At 48.8% G+C, this 20,852-nt stretch overlaps 1 protein-coding gene across 7 annotated transcripts in view; it reads left to right on the top strand.

The window, feature by feature from the left end:
- KLHL13 (kelch like family member 13) overlaps nt 1-16,049 on the top strand; it is a 62,716-nt gene extending 46,667 nt beyond the window's left edge. For all 7 annotated transcript variants that reach the window (XM_044452694.1, XM_044452690.1, XM_044452695.1 and 4 more), the window contains 3 exons: nt 3,906-4,701; nt 11,544-11,657; nt 14,453-16,049. In XM_044452694.1, coding sequence (XP_044308629.1) covers nt 3,906-4,701; nt 11,544-11,657; nt 14,453-14,940 — 1,398 coding nt within the window. In that variant the 3' untranslated portion in view covers nt 14,941-16,049. The remainder of the gene's footprint in view (nt 1-3,905; nt 4,702-11,543; nt 11,658-14,452) is intronic.
- The last annotated feature ends 4,803 nt before the right edge of the window (nt 16,050-20,852 follow it).

The following is a 20,852-nucleotide window of genomic DNA, read 5'->3' as shown; positions in this document are numbered from 1 at the left end:
CCTATTCACCATTGGCATTTCCTAAACCCACTCCTTTTTCATCTGTTACCGCCGCCTCAATTTATTTCTCACCATTTTCAGGCTTCAGCTATGCCATCTGGGGCTGCCACCATCAGTGGCTGCTGTTTCTCACTGCCTGTTCAGTTTAGTCGCAGTAGCTTTATCTGACGCTCCTTGCCACCACCGCTCCCATTTTGCTCCTCTCTGTGGGATGGAGTTTGCACTAAATTTCGTAGTGTGCATTAACCAGCCAGCCAAATATGCTCAGTGTGACTTGGTGCAGAAACCATGAAAGCCTTCTATGCTGTTGTCCCTGGACTCTGCTAACAGGAAGAACACTATGAAGGGTTGGGGCGGAAGGAAAACAGAGGAAAACAAAAGGGAGCAGGAAGATAAAGCAGGCAACGGAGAAGGGGGTCCGGAGACGTGGGCAATGAATGAGAGCGGTGGGGGGGGCAGAGCAGATCTGTGGACGCAGCAGTCCATGCTCATGTCCAGTATGGCATGAGGCAGTGGACAGAGTGCAGATTCCCGTGGCTGGAGGCCGGTTGCAACGAATCGACCACATGCCGGAGAGAGATGCAGAAAGACTAGGCAAGCTGAAGGTGCGGTGTTGCACACAGAATGCTGAGGGAAAGGGGCACAGAGAAGAGCAGGGGCTTCACTAGCAAAAAGGTTAAAACCTCACTTTGTTCACACGACCCTCAGTGGGCTGCTGTGTCATCCAGTTCCGGGCTGCTTCTCACAGGGCGGCTTATTTTGGAGCAGTAAGCCGCCCTGACAACCCATGGCTTGTTCTAGGGGATATTCGATCCACAGTAAGTTGGCGTGGCATCTGGTTGAGCCCCTGCTGCTCTCGCCCATCCCTCTGTGGTGACCGTCCTCTTCACCAACACCCGAGAGGCATTTTGGAGCACCTGCTACTGGCTTACCAGGGTTTAGGACCAAAGAAGTGCAGCTGTTTGTTTAAGGTGGGCCGGGGCTCCTTTGCGCGTCTGCATTTACAGCGATGTGATTTGCAAGGCCTTGCCTGAGCAGTTCCCTTGTGCTTGGTCAGAGGAAGCAGGAAGATGAAGGAGGCGGCATACATGGAAAGTGGCTGCTAAGGCTGCATGTAGGCAAATCTGTGCGCAGTTGCCCTCAGCCAGTCCCCTGTCAGTTGAATGAAAAGCAGGGGTAAAGGCGGAAAAGTGGCAGAAGAGGAGGGGGCAGTCAGTGGCGGGGGGGACGCTCTCCCTTATGCCAGTGTGACTCCTAGTTTGAAGCTTTGAACTGACAGTTCTCAGTGTCTTCCTGCTTTTCAGTGCATTTTAGGGGTCTGGGAAGACTATGCAGATTTAGTGGCTGGGAAGTAAATGGAGGTGAATTTTGCATACATTTTGAGGGCTGAGAAGTAAATGGAAGAGCAATTTGCACACCTACATTAATTTTTTCCATTACTGCAGCTGCAGAAATCTCCCCCTCATTTGTTTCCTGGCTCTTAAACGTATGCAGAACTTTTCATTTATGTTCTGGTTTTGACATTTGTGAATACCTCTGTGAGGTTTTTTAAGAACTGCCATTGAATCAGAGGAATAGTAGTCATCTGAGCTCCAAAATGGTGCCCCCAAAAGAAAGTTTATGGGGAGTTACTAGCCCCCCTTTCTGGAGTTGCTTGGAGGCTCAGGGAAGTGCTGAAAAGATGAAGGAAACTTGACCCTCAATTCGGTAATTAAACTGAGAGGGTAGCTTTGGCAGCTGGGAGATTCTGCCTCACTGTCACTTCAAGCACATCTTCTGTCCCCCTTTTCTCTTCCTCCATGCTTTTTACCTTACAAACAGAATCTGCCCCTGGCAAATGTGGGCATAATGGGTGAATATGCCACGTGACTGGTTTCACATGACCGTTGCAGCCCTTGTGGCCTGCTTAACTGATGGTGGGAGGCAGGGTGTGGTGGCACCAGTCCGAATACTTCAGTGGCCCATAGCAGGTGCTGCAGCTTGCCCGTGGCCCAAGCCTGAGCACAGGAGCTGTCTTAAACGCTCCACAGTCTCTGCTGGAGGGCTATTTAGGGGTACCTAACTGTCCAACAACCCCTGCAGCCTGGGTTGGAACAGCATGCTCCCCCTCCCATAAGGGCCACTCATTTTGGCGGGAGCTCTCCCTCTGTCCCTCTCGGAATAATTGCTTGCCCGTCCAGCTATCACTTCTCTGTTAAAAGTGGAAGCACTTCTACCATTCTTCAAAAATGGCCTCAAAGCAACCTTAAGGTGAAAGTTCACCGCTCCACTGTGTAATTTCCCCCAGGGTTCACCACTGTGGCTGCATGACAGTTGTTGTGCCTCCTGCAGCCCTACAGCGCTTCCCATTGAATGGTCTGGAATGTGTGAGAGTCTGTGTATCGGCTGTGATTCTTGCCCCATGTTCCAGGGCCGTACTAACAACACCCTCCGAGGCGTGTCTGTGTGGAAGGGACCCCTTTGGCGAGGCGAGCGTGCGTAGGACCGCAGCCCTGTAGAACTGTTACGCCAAAAGGCACGTTATAGAATGTAGCGTGAGCCGCTGATCGCCTAACGCTTATGGCGAAATCCTGCTCCGGGACTAGAATGAGCACATGATGGAGCCTCATAGTTAAGCAGTTGCTTGGAAGGCCATCTTCCAGAAACTGTAAACTTCTAAGTAAACGTGTTCTAAGACTGGGGGTTAAGCTCAGCAACTTCCTTGAAAGAATGTGCAGTTGGTCAGAACACAAAGCCTCACTGCTGGCCAAGTTAATAAAATAATTCAAATAGTGCTGAAAAGATAAGGAAGTGCTTGTCAACCTTCTGTTTTGCATGCCTGAGCCGTAATAATGTAATTTAGCATGAATCTGTCAGCTGGGGGTGAGAAAGCTATTCGTGTGGTGTAATGTGGAAATTGCTGAAGAAAATTCCTCGTGTCGCCTGAGTTCAGTGCAATTGGTGCAATATCTTACTTTTTATTGTTCTTCTTTTAAGTCAAAGAGTTCCTTGCCCTCCTGGTGACTGTGGACCTGATCACAGGAAGGCTAACGGGGACTGAATTGGAGCAGTCTCTGCTTTCCTTTGCCATCCAAACAGTACCTATCCTTATTCTAGACAATAAGTGAAGCTTGCATGCCTGCCCCACCCATGTTTGAGGGCAAGGGTACCCCAATTGAACTATCTATTAAGGATACTGGCCCCTATGCAATGCTGCAGCTAACTCCTCGAGCCTCCCCCCCCCCCCCCGCTTCAGCTTGCACTGATTAGGCAAAGCTGATGTTTCAGGAGGTGAAACTGACAGCAGTGCATGAAAAGTCCTGTGCGCAAGCATGCACCGCTAAGCCGAATTCACAGATCCCTGAATTCAGCAAATAAAAAGGCCACTGTCTTCTACCCTGCCTCATAAACTCCCCATGGGTACCTAAGTGACCCTCATTGGAAGCAAGATGCTGTCTTAGAGAAACCTTTAGTCCGATCGTAGGGTAGCTATTTGAAGTACCAGGCCATGCATCTAGGCTATGTCCTTGGAGAGTAATCTTGCAGTGTTCATTCCATTACACCTTCTTTATAGCAAAGGGCTATAACTCTGTGACCCCAATCCATTCTTTGCATGGGGCTTGCTGCTGTGTTAATTTGGCTGTGAAAGTCCCTGCCTGAAACCCCGGGGAGACTTTGCCAGTCAGCGTTAAGGGTGCTGAGCTAAAGGGATTAATGCTTTGACACAATAGGAGGCCTCTTTTCGTATACTGTTCATGTGAGAGATTTGAATGCCTGTGTGAGTTTGCTCTTACACATCTCAGCCTAAGGATGTGTTCATTTTGCTGGTTTCTTCCCTCATTAGTCTTGTGTTACTGTAATGTGCCTCAATGAGCATCAAGCCAGAACTTAAAGTGATTTGTTGTTTCTCTTTTTTTTTAAATAAGGTTTCGTTAGAGAACTGTGTTGAAGTGGGGCGGATTGCCAATACGTACAACCTCACCGAAGTGGATAAATACGTGAACAATTTCATCCTCAAGAACTTCCCAGCATTACTAAGTACTGGTGAGTTTGTGAAACTCCCCTTTGAGCGCCTTGCCTTTGTCCTTTCAAGTAATAGCCTTAAGCACTGCACGGAGCTAGAACTCTTCAAGGCCGCCTGTCGCTGGCTACGGTACGAGGAACTGCGGATGGAATGTGCAGCCAAGCTCATGAAGAACATCCGGTTTCCTCTGATGACCCCCCAGGATCTTATCAACTATGTCCAAACAGTGGATTTCATGAGGACTGACAACACCTGTGTCAACTTGCTCTTGGAAGCCAGCAACTACCAGATGATGCCCTACATGCAGCCTGTGATGCAGTCGGAAAGGACAGCCATCCGTTCAGATAATACCCACCTGGTCACTCTGGGCGGCGTACTCCGGCAGCAGCTGGTTGTGAGCAAGGAGCTGCGGATGTACGATGAAAAGGCCCACGAGTGGAGGTCCCTGGCCCCCATGGATGCACCCCGCTACCAACATGGCATAGCTGTGATCGGGAACTTCCTCTACGTCGTTGGTGGGCAGAGCAATTACGACACGAAGGGAAAGACGGCAGTTGACACTGTCTTCAGGTTTGATCCTCGGTACAATAAGTGGATGCAAGTGGCATCTTTAAATGAGAAGCGAACCTTCTTCCATCTAAGTGCCCTCAAAGGACATTTGTATGCAGTCGGTGGTCGAAATGCAGCTGGTGAGTTAGGTAAGTGCTTACTTGGGACCGAACAAAGGACCAAAATAGTCCCCTGACCCTGACCGGTGGACAAATTCCATTCTATTATATGCAGATGCAGCTAATACTGTTTTCTTTAAAACATTTAATGCTGGAATAAGTATCCTTGGAGCTTGTTTTCAAATTACCTAACCTTAGCATATTGGTGTTAACTTAAGTTCACCTCCCTGTTGTATGAATAAGATGGTGACTGCTGTGTTGATGTGAAATAGTCTGCCTGCTAATTGTGGGTTTTCTGTACGTTGTGCATCATGCAGAACCCAAATTCTGCCTCTGGTCCTTGAGCATCTGCTGCCTCATAACTGTGGTTCTGTTACTGGAACTCTGTAGGTGATGTTCACCAGCGGCATTCTACTGATGATGAACCTTCCTTAATTTCTTTTTCCTTGATATGCTCTGGCTCTTTCCAGTTCCCATTTTAAGCAGTTACCTTGAGCGTTCTGTGGGCTGTTGAATAGTTGCATAGATTTCCATAATCAATTTGATCCATTTTTATGAAAATCAGTAGCTGACTGGCTGTGCTTATGATTTGGGGGCTGAAGTACCCTCTGCCTTTTCATTAATTGCATTGCAAGTCATTTTTCACTTTAATTGTGACCTTCATAGATATTTGCAGCAAAAGGGGCGAAGAATTAACATAATCTTCTCTTTCTGCCATAAAAGAAATAGCTAGGAGCAGAGAGAGGAGTGGGTTTGGTTCTGCTTTCTCGATGCGAAAGCACAGCAAGCAGATGACCTTTGTGACTCTCCTTGGCTTGCAACAGCAAGAACTTTCTGAAGAAGCACACTTTGTAATCTTGCATTAGGAAAATATAGGGTGTCCTTGGGGTTTTGCTCTTTCTGGGGTTTAAAAAAGTGTCTAAAAAATATTCCCCTGAGTTCTGCTGTGACTTAACTCTAGTATAGGTAGGAATTCTAAGCAATATTATTCCCTGAGAAGTACCTCTCCTGGCCCTGCCTTCCTTGGATTGGATTGGAAGTGGCTGCAGTCAGGGCTTTTTTATGCCTGAATGTCTCCACTAAGTAACAGCAGTGGTGTTTGGGGAGGAGCAGACATGCATGTCTGGAGCGCTTTTCTGGAGGAATCCCAAGAAGGCCACACAACGTGAAGGGGTGCCACACAGAAGGTCTGGTTCAGGCACCATCACACATGAGGCAGGTGCTTTGTGGCATAGCAGCCCAACCCTTTCCATTCTTTCCCCTCAAAAAGAGAGAAAGGGAGGAGGCCGCAGAGTGATGATGGTGTGAAGCAGGCAGATGCCCTCACATCCCTCTGTGTGGGGTCTTTTTCATGTGTTGAGGGAGGGGAGACATGGGTGGGTGGGCAGCACCAGCTTCTCCTGTGCACGGAAAGGGATGCTGCCTCAGAACGGACGTGAGCCGGGCACCCAGGTCCGAGCTCCTCGGCACAGAATCGACTTCTGTCTGCACATGCTTATTATGCTAGATGTGCAAAGGAGCACCGAGCATTGGTGCTCTATGGCACATGCCAGAGTTTGTCTGTCTGGGAAGAGGTGCCTCCCTTTCACTTGACGTTGTTAACCCCAGCATTGCAGGGGTGCTTCAGCTCCTCCATGCGTGGCAATTAGTGGCCCCTGTGAATTAAGGGCACACGATTTTACTCCGATTAAGAGATAAGGGCTGCCCAGTAAAAGCAGTAATGTTGGGGTGCATGAAAAGATTAACAGGTCCTTAATCCACCATTTTTTTCTTTGCATTTTGAAGGTGCTGCAAGCCCCCTGTATCATGTTCATATTCACCCAACAGGCTACCAAACCTTAGCCCTCGGAGAGCGCCATTTGGTGGCAAGCTCAGCTTAACTTTCCCTCTGCCCTTTAAATGTGCATGGTACTGCTCTGGAGACCATGTGGGAAGGTGGATGTTGATGTCCTGACTTGTTTATATGGTTGCTGCATTTTAAAACAAAGCATTGCTTTTGTAAAAAATAAAATCCAACTTTCTACACAGGGTTCCAGGGGTCCCTGCATTAAAGAACTGATCCCTCTCAGCTTCTTTGTCAAGTCATGTGGTGGCAGCAGCATCAGGTGTTCCCAGGTACAGTGGTACCTTGGCTCACAAATTTAATCTGTTCCAGGACTCTGGTCATGAGCCAAGATAAATTTCCCCATAAGGTTCAATGTAAATAAGGTTAATCCGTTCTGTAACCATTTTTTAAATCAGAAAAATGTGAAGCATAGTGACAAAGGACAACAAAGATCGTGGCCATCCCCCCCCCCCCCCGCACAGAGTGTGGCCATCTCCCCGCCCCCCCGCCACACACACAGCCACGATCGCCATCCCTGCACGTGCCCGTCATCCCAGCTCACTGTGGGGGAGAGACGGGTATGAACACGGGCGCGCTGGGGGAGTGCGGGGAGAGACAGGAATGATCGTGCTGGGGTTGGAGATGGCCAAGATTACGGTTGCGCTTATGCGGGAAAGATGGGCATGATCTCAGCCATCTCTTCCCCCCCACCCACCCGCCTCCAGCACGATTGTGGCCGGCCATCTCCCCACTCGGGGGTGGGGAGATGGCTGTAATCGCGGTTGCCGCCCGATGAGGAGTTCGCGACCTGAGTCGAAGCTTTTGTGAAACTTGTTTGCGACCCGATTTGGTTGTGAACTGAGGTGTTCATGAGCCAAGGTGCCGCTGTAATTCACTAGCCACACCAGTTTCCAGATCAAGTGCTTTTCTCAATTGCCCAATAGCTGAAGTTTACTTTACAAAGTCCGTTCACTTTTTCCAAATGTGAACTTGGGCCCGACTGTCTGATGTTACCAACAAAAGGCATTCGTGACAAATACCATGTTGGAGATGGTGCAGGCGACCAAACTCTTGATCGTCTGGCCTTTGGCAAGGACGCCAGCTTTATGGCGAAGCACCTGTGTTGCACCTGGGAGGTCCCAGGTTCAGCGTGTGGCAGCCTTTCTCGTTTAAAGAAGGGTTAGGATGCTGGCTCTGTGAAAACCTCAACCAGAGATCCTGGAGAGCACTGGCCCATCAGGCAGTGTACAGGTTAGGTGGGCAACTGTCTGGCCTCGTGTGAGGTGGCTTTGGGTCCATCGGAGCTTGTTGCCACAACAGATGTTCAGCAGCCTTCTTAGCCTTTGGGTTGGTGCTTCCTTTGGGCAGCCTGCTGGTTGGAGAACAGGTGTTTCAGGCTAGGAAGATTAACCCCTGCCAAAGTTTGCCTGAAAGAATTCTGCCTTTCAGAGTGGGATGTGGATTACTCACCTGTGGGTGGTAGCAGGGTGTGGGTGGTCCATGGGCTTCTTACGCAAGTAGCATTGAAAGGGCTTCTGCAGAGCTAGATCATGCCGTATGATGCACCCAGCATTCACTTGTGTGGGCTAATGAGGGTGGGATGCACATCTTTGTGCTGCCGGAGGACTGTTAAACACAGCCTCAGATGTACATTCCAGAGTGACTTTAGCAGCAGTTTTACCTCTGCATATGGATTCAATGTGATACCAGAAGAGAATGAGATTGCTGGGGGAAACTTGTTATCTTCCTTTCCTGGTGTTTTTTTTTTCCAAAAAATGGTCACTCAACATATCCAAAACCTCAGCCTCCAAATCACTTTTGGTGATATCCTCTGTATTGCAGAGAGTTAGCATACCAGTCAATGTGTGTATATATCTGATTGAGGAGAAATTACTAACTAAACCATCTTCAGTGAAGAAAGACTCGGTCGATCCACTGAAGTAAAAATGAGCCATGTGTAACTCCTTAGAGGGAAAGGCTTTCAAATTTGCAGACCTTTTTTTAGCTCTGGCATCCTTCATAAGTAGTGCATCATAAAGATGTTTAATGAATAAAATCAATTCAGTCACCCTTTATCAAATCTGGATTTCAGGGCAGTGTGTAATTAAACAGCAACATCATTATCACAGCAACATAATCAAACACAGCAAGTGAAACTCCACAAATAATGCAGAAGCTGTTACATAGATGTAAAATGGCCAGATGAGTAAGGATATCTTAACCTCACATCTGATTATCAGAAATACCTTTTGAGAGGGGATGTTCCCAATGCAGGGCAGCACCAGTGCAAAGTCCTTTCCTACATAGCGCGTGTCTGTCTAATAAGGAAGGTACTCAGAACCAGATGTGAGCAGAATGCTTTACGGTGTGGGCAGTCTGGTATGGATAGAGATTTCTCTTCAAGTGTGAGGACCCAAACCTTCTAGGACTTCAAAGCATCGGCACAGAAGTGAATAGGCAAGCTATGCAGACCTGTTAAAACTGGTGCAATGTGAGGGAACTTGCCCACATCAATTAAAACCTTGGCAATCAAATTCTGCACATGCTGAAGGCTCTCTGTCATTTTCAAGGGTGAAATCGATCTTTTGTTTAAGGCTATTAAATATGTGAGGCAGGGGAGAGTCGAAAACAAGGTGATGTGGCTCTTTTGTCCAGCTTAGAGTGTGCAAAGGAATCTTGATTTTGTTTGCTTGTTTGTGTTAAGATGAAGATAAAACAGAACAGATTATCTTCTGGTGCACGTAGTTCTTGGTTAAGGATGGCGAATCTCATAAGAACATAGTATAATTTTGTGTATGCTGAAGCTGCAAGCCTAGTAATTCAAGTTAAAGCATTTTAAAAGACGCTTCAGTACTTCAGGGGATGATTTATGGTTCTGGGGGGTGTTAAGCCTCCCTTATTACTAGAGAAGTAAAAACTTTGTGGGGAAAAGAAGCTGAGAAGGCTTATTTTAGGGGTTCAGCTGCATTTTGAGCCCGGTTCTCCTGGGCTGTGTCCTTGCCTTCCACAGTTCTGACTGAGTTGCTGTGTGGCTTTCATTAGTACCTCCAGGATTTATTCCTGGGGAGTCCTTCCCTCTATTGGCTTAGGCCGTCAAAGGCCTTTCCTTTCAAGGTAAGCCGCCTCATGTCGGGACTGTGGGCCGCTTCCCTGAGGCACATAAATGGCTTGACACGTCACCTCCTGGGAACATGGAGAAGGAGGTGGGAGCCGACATGGAGGCTTTAACCATGGCAACTAGCCCTGGGCATGTGCAAGTGGTAACTAGGCGCACATGAGATGATTGTCCCTGGGATAGCAAGCAGTTGCCGTTTGACACCTGTAAAGCACCAGCCTTTTAAGGGTCTGTTCAGATGTGAAAAGATAAGTCGTGCCCTGCTCATTCTCTGATGGGCATGCACAGGGAGGAAAAAGGAAAGCAAGCATTGCAGCAGGGTTGTCTGCTGTGATGGCGAGGACCAGGTTTATCTCCCCTGCAATGTACATTTTCATTTTTTCATTATCAGTTTACCTTTTCATACCTCCTAGAATGCACAGGGCAGTGCAGCACAGGCGCAGCCTCCCGGTAGCTGATGGAAGGGCCCAGAATGTGTGTGTCTTTGTCTCTGCAGTTCCCGTCGTGCCGCCTGTAGTTTTGTCCTGCAGATGCCAGAAGCCAACTTAAGTTGACCCAGGCTCACTTGAAACTGGCAGCTAGATTTCAGGTCTGAAGCCCCATTGCAAGCTTGGAGGGGTATATGTTGGCTTTTTTCCTCTGCAGTGAAGCTTGGAAGGGGCAGAGCCATGGTACACGAGCATAGAAGATAATTCGTCAATATGGTAGACTAGCAGACCAGAACAGGGAGCCTGCTGTGTTCTGGTGTGGAAGTGAACTGTAAAATTGTGATTTGGGAACCTGTCTGTGTATCTGCAGGGCCTTAAAATAAAACTGCCTACATATTCAGAATAATGGCATGGCACAGCCCTGTTGAGACAGCACCATGTTAAAATGCAGGTTGGGGACTGTTTGAAAAGCACCCCTCTCCTTTTAAGGTGAAGGGCAGCTCCCTGCGGTCGGTGCACACGTGCCTAGGAAGAGGGCTAGGCTAGAACCTTTCTTCCGGATGTGAGGTTTTATGTATTTTCTACAGTGCAGTCCAGCTGATGTGGGATCTTACGCCATGCATTCAGACATTGCAGCCCAGCTAATGGGATATGAAAACTGCAGTGTCGTGATGTGTGATTTTGTTTTCACATCTTTAGTTTTTGGCCCTGTCAAACAGATGCAATTGCAAGGAAGATGGGAGAGGAACCCAGGCACTGTGTCTGCGTGTGCTTTTGTTAACTAGGAGCAGAAGCAAAAGGGTTGTTTCTGCATGTCCACTGGCACATCAGCGGGCTGAAATGAACAGGCTTGAGGGGGTCCGTCACAGCTAATGGCGGTTCTGAAAGGCAGCAAAGGCTTTTGAGAGGAATGCCAGAAGTTGCAAAATAGTTTTGTGTTCAGTAGTTTAAGTAACTGCACCTGCCTTATTCGGCAGGTGGCTGGAAGGTCTTTCCCTTATCAGGTCAAATTGATCGCCGCCACCGCCGCTGCTGATAAACTGGGCTTTATTGCTGAGAGCAAAGCGGGCTATCTGGTTGGCCATGTATTGCTGGAAGACTAACATACTCATTTAAAGCTTGTTATTAGGCCTTCTCCCCGCCACCCAGAGTTTGTATTTCTAGTAAAATGGTTGCTGTAATCATTTCTCATGATGAGTATGGACTGCAGTTGGGAATTACGGCTTCTACACTGCTCAGTGGCATTGTGAACATTTCGGATTTATGAACGTTCTTTTCCCAGATCTTCAGTGCAGAGATAAAAAATATGGCTTCCCTTGCACTGCAGGGTGAGGAAAACCTACTCGTGCTTTTGGAGTGATGCAAATGTTCAGAATGCTAGGCAAACGCAACCGCTTCCCCTGCCCTTGAATAGAAAGTGTGACTTGCTTGGAGGAGAGGAGAGAAATGGTGAAGTTCTCGATAGCCTCGCTTACTTACCTTTTCAGCTTTTGTTTTCAAACAGCTACTGTGGAATGCTACAACCCAAGGATGAACGAGTGGAGCTACGTGGCAAAAATGAATGAACCCCACTATGGCCACGCTGGGACCGTGTATGGGGGGCTTATGTACATTTCAGGTGAGCCACCTTCTGAGAGAATCCCCCCCCCCACAACACCCCTGAACTTTCACAGCATGGAAGCCACAACTGCTACCTTCCCAAGTGGACTCCTGTCGCATTTTGCAAGCAGGGATTCCCATCATTTCCCCCAGAAAGGTTCAAACAGAATGTGCTGTGAAATCGTCAACATTCCTTTTAGATTCATTTATCCCAGCTTGTTGGTTACCTGCTTCTTTTGAAATGCCCTCTATTAGGAGCTGTTTTGTGGCAGCTTTATTTTTAAAACCTCCAGAGATGCATTTTGTAGGGAATCAAAAAGGTAACTTCCTTGCTGCCTCCAATCCTATAGATGTCCCTATTGTAAAATGGGCTCCTTTTGTCTGGGATGAGTTATACCTCAGGGAGGCCTAGAAAATTCAATGAATGCTCTGATAAATACTGCATCCTTAGGCTAGAATCAGAGAACTTTGAAGTCTTAGTAGAGTATGTAAATCATAGTGCACCATCAAAGGGGTAGGATGTGAAAGAGACAGAAAGAGAGACGGGGCTACAGAGCCAGCTTGTTTCCATTCTATCTGATTCTCATCAAAACGCTCTAGTTTCAGTCCTGTAGCCGAGAGCAATAGGTACCCTGAAAGAGTAAGCAAACAAGTCCTCGAGCGCTTGTCCTCTCCGGGGAGGGCGGCAGCAGATGGACGGAGCATGCAAGACGAGCTTTTCTGCCTCCTTGTTCTGAAAGCGCCACCCTGGGTGGGAACTTAGCTCTGCAAGCGCAGCGCCAGACTCCTGTGGGAAGGCGTGCGTGCGTGCGTGCGTGCGGCCTCTCGCCGTCCGATGGGTGGGCAAGACCTAGTGCAGGAGGGGAGCAGAAGCGCTGGGAGTGGAAGGCCTTGGCTGGGCCCCGGCGCCTCTCTGTGAGAGCTGCTGCATGGCAGGTGTGGGGAGAGGCCCGAAAGCTGCCGTGACTCAGTCCGGCCTCGCGCGTGGCCCGGGACAAGGCAGCACAGTCGGTTCACAGGCTGTTGCTGCTGGCTCCAGCAGTCGGCTGTGTCCGCGAATTCAGCTCGGGCGGAATCCAGGTCCTCCGCCGATTCCGCAGCACCTCCCCTGGGGCAAACTTCATGTCGCGGAAGCACAAAAGGCGCCACAGGCCCAGACTCTCACAGGAGGGCAGCCTCCTCTGCTGGAGGCGCATTGGATAGCCACTGCCCTCAGTCCTGAGGGCTTGTGCTGAGCAAGTCTGTTGGCACCATCAACTTGGTCGGTAAAGCAGCAGCAGGGTCTTGGGGGATTTATTTCGATCCTGAAGGAAGTCAGGCAGCATTGCTTGCTGCAGAGACACCTTTCATGGTAGGATGAGTCAATCAATGCGGCAAACTTCACTGTTGTTTTGAGAAATGGCTACCCCCTCCCCCAGCCGTCCCATCCGCCACCCCAGTCAGCAGCCATCCACACCGAGACAGGGCCCTCCTCCCGCAGAAAGATTATGACTCATCGAAGGCTCAGATGGTGGTTATTATTTTTTAGCAATAAGGTATTTTCAAATTAAGGTATGTGCATTGGTTGTTTGAGACATACATAATGCTACTGCACACTTAATAGACTACAGTATAGTATAAACATAACTTTTATATGCATTGAGTAACCAAAAATCTGTGACTTGCTCTGTTGCGAAATTCTCTTTATTGGGGTAGCCTGGAACCAAGCCTGCAATATCTCTGAGGTATGCCTGTATTGCCTCCTTTTCAAAAATCAAAGCTAATTGCAATTTTAAGAATATACAATAAAACAATAGAACAAAACTCATCAGAATAAAAGCAGACAGTCAGCAAACCAAACACAGCAACCAAATGCAGAACAATTGGAGGTCTAAAATTAAATACGATAAATGCACCTAGGAATAAAAAATGTGTTTGGCAAGTGCCAGGTCACAATGCATTGCCAAAAGTTAATGAAGTGAGAGAAACTGCATTGCTTACCAGCTTGGTTGGGCACAGTCCTGTGCTCTGAGATGCAAAATGATCACGCATAAAACAGAGCATGGGAAATGTATTTCAGCCCTTCCCCATATTAATTCTCCCTTGGGCCCTCCCCTAAACTTGAAGGACATTAATTTTTCTCCCCCCACAAGCTCCTCTTGACACTAACATTTGGGAAAGAGGCGTCCCTCCTCACACGCTAGCTTCATTTGCGTATGAGCAGTAAATGCAGCCACCTAAGTTGTTTCATCTTCAGAAGTGCTGTTGCCACACAGCTTCTCTGCATGGAGCCTGAGAATTGCAGTTCTGTGGCTGCGAGAAGACATCTGAACTGCTCTGCCGAAGTACATTTTCACAACCCTTGAAAAAGAAAAGAACTTAATTTTGTAGTGTAAATACACCTGGATATGAGTGATTATGGGGAAGGAGGGGCCTTCGGGAAGCAAACATGCCACAAGAGTATGGACTTGTTGGTCCCCCATCAGTCCCAGTGCCATGAAGCAGTGCAAAATTTATGACATGACTTCTGTCATCAGTTTCAGCGAGAGTACATAAATTAGACACAGGAAAAGAGGTTTAGGCAGGCTGGCGTATCTTCCTGTAAATAAATATGGCGCACCTGCATCATCTGATTAATGGTCGTCTGCTGGGTGTCCTTCACTGATGAAGCGGGACGGCCTGAACTGAGTTTTGTGCTTGGAGGCCTCTTAGGGCAGTGTGTCGTGCAGCGCCTTGTTGCTTCAGCTGTGGCGGCTCTCCCCGACGTCTCGTCGTGCCCTTCTTGGCCTCGCTGGCGTTTGTTTTATGCTGGGTGTTCGGTTTCTCTCCCACCAGGAGGCATCACGCATGACACTTTCCAGAAGGAGCTCATGTGCTTTGACCCTGACACGGACAAATGGACTCAGAAAGCTGCCATGACCACTGTACGGGGCCTTCACTGCATGTGCACCGTTGGTGACAAGCTTTACGTCATTGGTGGGAATCATTTTAGAGGAACCAGTGATTACGATGATGTTCTGAGCTGTGAATATTACTCGCCAACCCTCGACCAGTGGACACCAATCGCCGCAATGCTTCGCGGGCAGAGCGATGTCGGGGTGGCTGTGTTTGAAAATAAAATTTATGTTGTCGGAGGATATTCGTGGAATAACCGCTGTATGGTGGAAATAGTCCAGAAGTACGACCCAGAGAAGGATGAGTGGCACAAAGTTTTTGACCTCCCAGAATCCCTCGGGGGCATCCGTGCCTGCACACTGACAGTATTCCCTCCGGAGGACAACGCGGGGTCGCCTTCGAGGGAGTCGCCCCTCTCCGCACCTTGAGACGCGTCCTGCTAGACTCACCGTATCATTGTCCAACGCCGCCGCGCTGCGTCGGGGGTCCTCCTCTTATTTGTCTTCAGTAGTATCTATTAAGGCTGACCCTGAAGCAGCCAGCACAAGAACAGGGCAGGGAGTGGGGCGGGCGGCAAAGGCAAGCGCCGCACTTTCGGTGCTGCTTGGTCGTCCGGGTTGTTTATGGAGCGGACGAGAGGACGTTCTGAGCAAAAGGTCTCGTGAAGCCAAATGTATAACGAACGGTGAAAACAAGGTGTCTTAACAAACGAATCTTCACATTAGGTACATCGGTGTCGTGTATTGGGTGCGAGGGTGCCGTGCAGCAGCGAGCCAGGCTGCGGGGAGAAGCACCGCACGTGGGGCATCTCGTGCGTGACGCCTCGGACCTGCGGGGCTTGGTTTCCTCACTTGCCTCGCGTGGGAGGGAGGGCGGGAGGGCGACAGGGAGGCCGGCCGGCCGGCGCACGCACGCATCAGAAGCTCTCTGGCCCCAGCTAGCTCCAGGGAGCGGGACCTGTTTACTGACTCGACTCTGGAGTCTTTTCCGGAGGATGTGGCAGGCAGAAGAAACCCGGCAGTTTTGAAACAATAGGCAGACCCTGAATCTGTAACCAGGGTGCTTTTTAAATAACCTATTAAGACCTTTTCTCCCTGATCCACCACATAAAAATTGAAAAGTATCTGAGGTTTTTAATGATTCAGCTTTCTTTTCCCCCTTCCTGCCCGCCCCCTTCAGCTCGAGTCATTCTGGGAGCCTCTTCGTTCAGGAGAATTCAGTTCAGTTGGGCTGCGACCTGGTGGATGCCTGCACTGGATTTTAAGTAGACAAGGGCTAGAAACTTCTTACTTGTTAAACCACTAAAACTTTGATCGAATGGTCCCCTTCAGATTATAGTTAATCTTCCTTTCCCCTACCCGAGCCCTTGTCTCCAAATATCCTTTTGTGGGTGGGAGAACTCGTCTCTTACACCTCTGTATAAAATCTCAGTTACTACGGTTATTTAGCACAAAATGCAGCTTTGACAGAAAGCTGCTTTTGCTCAGAGAATTCAGACTACCGTGTTTCTTTTGTTCAATAAAATCTTTAACTGCAATTAGTTTGGTGTTTGTGTTTTGTTTGTGTTTTGTTTTTAAGAGGCCTCATTAAGGTTCCTTCTTCCACCTCCCTGTTGCCAGGTAACGTCTGTGTCAATCTCTGGTGTGGGAAGCACAGCCTCCTGCAAGAGCTTCCAGAATGGGGAACTTGGCCCCTTTCTCAAAAGCTCCCTCTGGGCTGAACCCACTGTCAGATGCCGTGCCTGCAGGGGATAGGCACCATCTGCATGAGCTGAAGAAGGCTTTGCCCCCCGTGGGTGGGGCTGCGCTGGAGGGAGGGAGATGGACTTGGGTGGGAGAGGCCCAAGCTCAAACCACACTTCAGCCAGGCTGGCCACTCTCTCTTCGCCCAGCCTAAAACCGTGGCATCAGTTTGGTAGGCCGCTTGATTCTGCAGCAGGAATGCAGCTCAGGATTTTGGCTGAGTTAGGAGATGCGGGCTCTCCAGGCCGAAGGGTAGCTTTCCAGATGCTGGACCATAATAGGATTCAGCACCAAGTCTGCAGAATGTTAGTAGGCAGACTGGAAGTTGTTCTGCAGGGAAGCCCATCACAGCGTTGGCATTGTGCTGGTACTTCTCGTGTGCACAGCGTCATCCTGGAAACTGCACTGCTTGGAAGAGAGGCTGCAGTCCTCTCTGCTTTTTGGATTCAGCCCCTGGGATATTGGAGACCAGCTTCTGCTCCCCATCCCTAGTGAGACTTTTGACACAGGAAGACCTTCCCCACCCTCTTGTCAGGATAGCTGACCACAGGCCCCTTGGCTCCATTTGGAAAGCTTACCAAGCGGGCTAGTGAAGGCTGAAAAATCAAATAGCAAGGAGTCCTCTCCCTTTATCCCCAGGAGTCTCTCTCCTGCAGCCCGAGGACACACAACGCAATTGCTCTTCTCTGTGTCCGCTCTGCTGACATGAGCAATGCAGCCCCATTCTGAAGGACGGGGCAGAAATGGGCTTGTTGGAGCAATAGCTCCCAAGGCCCACGAGGTGCTGCAGGAGGCCTTGCGAAAAGAAACTCCTGTGAGTTGCAGAGGCCACTCTCAGAGGAGCCTCCCAAGTCTTTCTCTGCATCGTTGCTCTGAGTTTTTCAGTAGGGAGGCAACCCAGAAGGGTAACAGATGCAAAAGCACGTTGATGTGAGCAGCTCCAGGGGCTGCTAACTTAGGTTGAAATTTTTATGTGCTCTTCTAATACTGTTTTTCTAACAACTAGCAAAAGTCTGGAAAACACCGTAGAGACTTGTGTTCTGAGCATGCGAACGGCTGGAAAGATGGTATATTTGTTTATGCTTAAGACTTGTAAGTATTAGGCCAAATATGTCTGTGTAGTGCGACACATTCAAAACCCTTCCATTCATCTCTGTGATCCTTAAGAGAATCCTATGAAGTAGGTCAATATTGCCTGCATATTGGGGGCTGAGTCTGCCAACTTGATTCATTATAGATATTTTTATACTGCGATTCAGTAAAAGTTCCCAAGGCTGTGGGTTTGCATAAAAAGAGAATACAAAATTATTACAGAAGACAAGCGATGAAATCCAGTAGCCAGAAACTCAGGAGTATAAAAAACAGCCAAATCTGAAAAGCCAGTTAAAAAGAGTGTTGGGATTGAAAATGTCTGGGGAAACAGAAAAATCTACTGATGAAGTGGTGACAATATACACTTCAGGTAAGAAGAGCAGTTTTAATCAGGGTTTTGCTGAGTGATTAGAATACATTCCATTTCAGCATGGGACCTCGCAGCGCATCAGTGCAGCACTATTGATTCCATAATGTTTATCCTTCATGCTGGGGTGCATGAGTTCTACCCTGAAAGGAAAATGTCCACAGTTGATATTGCAGAAGAGTTCAATTAGTCAAGATTTCGCTGATCTGCCAATATTAAAGGATTCTAGGTGTTGATTGATTTGTACCGGTGTGGTGTGATGATCAAGAGTGTGGGACCGGGACTCTGGCGATCGGGATTCTGGTCCCCACTCAGCCATGGAGCCCCCTGGGTGACTTTGGGCCAGCCACAGACTCTCAGCCCAACCTACCTCACAGGGTTGTTGTGGGAATATGATTTAGAGGAAGAGAAGAATTTTGTAGGCCGCCTTGCCTTCCTTGGAAGGACAAAAGGCAGGATATAAAAATAATGAATATAAATACATAGAGGCCTTCTGGACATTGCCGTGGTCTTCCAGAGGAGCACAACCTATGTGTTACCCTGCCCTGCTTTCAGCTGTTTTCTCATCGGAAGTCTCCTGTTCGGTTGGATGAGAGATGGAGGATAAAATGGTTGACTGTGTTTCAGAACAAACAGCTAATTTTGTACTTCTGAATCTATGCAAACATGCTCAGTTGTCCTTTGTAATTTGCTCTTTGTTGAATTTTGTCATGTTCTCCAGTAAAAAAAAAAAAGCGTACAAGAACATGGGTAGTTGGGGAGGTGCGTGCAAAAATGCATCTATCGGTGAAAAGATTAGAAATGCACCGTCTGCAGGACTGCATATATTAGGCAAAAGGGCGTGCAAAAATGTTTGTGTTAGGAGATACAGGCGTACAACTGAGTACAACAGTCATGCAACCTTTAAAAAATTCTGTGCTCCTGGAGTGGTGGAGAGGATAAATGAAGGAGGAAGTAGAGGTCCATGTATACTTCCTTGGGCTCCTTGCAGGGGATGGAGATGCAGATGTAAATTTAATAAGGTACAAAAAGCAAAATCGGCAGATTGTTCCATAATTAGGCATGACCTGCCCTCTCTCTCTGTACTCGGAAGGCCAGCCCTTTGCAACCTGCTCTCTGCTCCTCAGAACCTCGCCAGAATGCAGTGCTGCTCCCTCATCTGCCCCGGTGGCTTTCTTGCATACCCAGCTGTTCTGGAAGCATCTGCGACTGAGGAGGAGGACTTCTCCAGCCCTGTACCTGTAACGTTTTAAATTCGCAGCTGTTCCGTGGGTGTTGCTGAGTCTAGCCAAAGGAAGTTGCTTGCATGTTGCCGACACCTGATCCTTCTGGAGCGGCTGCTGCAGGATGAAAAAGTGTGTGCTTTTTCTCTCTGTGTCAGTCAGTGTGTTGTTTTTCTGTTTTAGATCTTGTTGTTTTCCTTACCTGGTTGGTCATCTGCCCCATAGCAGAGTTCTCTGCTTGGCTTGCAATGCACAACAAGAAAAAGCAGTTTAAATGCAAAATGTAAAAGCAATGCATTGCAGATCTTGTTTTCTAATCCTGCTGTGCAGAACCTGGCTACTGTTTTCAGCCTACACACTCCCCCCCCCCCCATTCCACATGTAGTCAGTTGTGACTATCTTGCACTGAGTATCTTACCCTCAATCAGACCCTGGTTCCAACACTGACCGGCAGCAAAAGCTCCCCAGAATTTCAGGCAGGGTTGTCTCTGGCCCTGCTCAGAGATGCTGCCAGGGACTCAACCTGGCTGTCCCCACTGAGCCATAGCATATGGGAGGTCTTAGCCCTACCTATGGGCAAGGTGGCTGTAAATGTGTTAGTCACCTCTCTGCCAGTGGGCATCGGCGGCAGAAAGAGACAGCAACTAATCTTTGGACTCTGGATGCTGGTGGACAGAGTCCACCGTCCTGTCTTCCCCAGCGACCTGTGCCCAGCCAGGTGCTTGAAGCCAACAAAGGGCATGCAGACAGAGATAGCTGTGCTACTTGTGCTATAGGCCAGGTTCACCTGCATGGTCAGTCGCCTTGGGATGCAGCTGCTTCACCACCGTCGCCTCCTCCATGGGTCCCTCTGGTCCCCTTCTAAAGCTCTCTCTCAGTTGCTCCCTTGGGTGCCGTTCCATTGATTGGATTTCCCTTTGAGACCGTCACTCTGTCCTGAGAGGGAGTGTGCCGGATGCCCTGCAGATGCCACCTGCACCCCTGGCTGCACTCTTCCCCGGCACACGTGTGCCTCCTCAGTGCAGGTCTGTGTGCATATCTGTTGTTTAGTATTTTCCTTCCTTCAGCATCAAGAGCGAAATCTGTATTATTTCTTCACTGCATTCCTTCAGCATAGGCTCCCTTGGGCAGTTTACGAAGTTGGAAACACCATAATTGATGCAAAGCATCTATAATAAAAACAATCCCTTTAATAACTACCATAATACAAGAAAGCATAGTACAAAATTCAACCAGCACCACTGAAGCTAAATCATTCAGAGGTACAGTAAAATACGGTAAAAATGAGGATAAAAATCTAACTGTTAAAATTTTGGCTTTTGCCTGGCACTGAAAAGAAGAGGGAGTAGGTGCCAAGCGCACCTCTTTGGGGAGCGGATTCCAGAATCAGGTGCCACGGCTGAAAAGGCCCTTCCCTGAGCCGCTGCCCTCTGGATCTCCCTAAGAGGGGGCTCTCTGAGAAGGGCCTCAGGATGATGGCCTGAGCGTCCAGGAAGGCACAATGGGAAGAGGCGTTCCTGTAGATTCCCTGGCCCCAAGCCATTTAGGATTCAAATATGAGTGCTAGCGCGTCAAGTGGAGGCCAATGCAGCTGGCAGAGGGTGGCCCGTCCCCGTCAGCAGCCTCGCTGCCCTATTTGAACCAACTGAAGTTTCCGGAGCGTCTTCAGAGGCACCCCCACGTAGAGGGCATTGCAATGGTCCGAGCCAGAGGTTACCAGACGGCGGATCGCTGTTGCGGAGCTCTGCCTGTCCAGGTGGTAAATCGGCTCGAACTGACAGAAGGTGCTCTGCGCCACTGAGTCGCCCCGAGGCTCCAGCAATAGCTCGGGGTCCAGGAACACCCCAGACTGCAAACGATGCTGACCTTTAGGGGAGCGCAACCCATCCAGGGCAAGTTGAATGTCCCTCCACTTG

This window comes from Varanus komodoensis, unplaced genomic scaffold (assembly GCF_004798865.1).
Source record: "Varanus komodoensis strain SLA01 unplaced genomic scaffold, ASM479886v1 scaffold74, whole genome shotgun sequence".
Classification (NCBI taxonomy): domain Eukaryota; kingdom Metazoa; phylum Chordata; class Lepidosauria; order Squamata; family Varanidae; genus Varanus; species Varanus komodoensis.
This window is presented reverse-complemented; position numbering and strand designations above follow the sequence as displayed.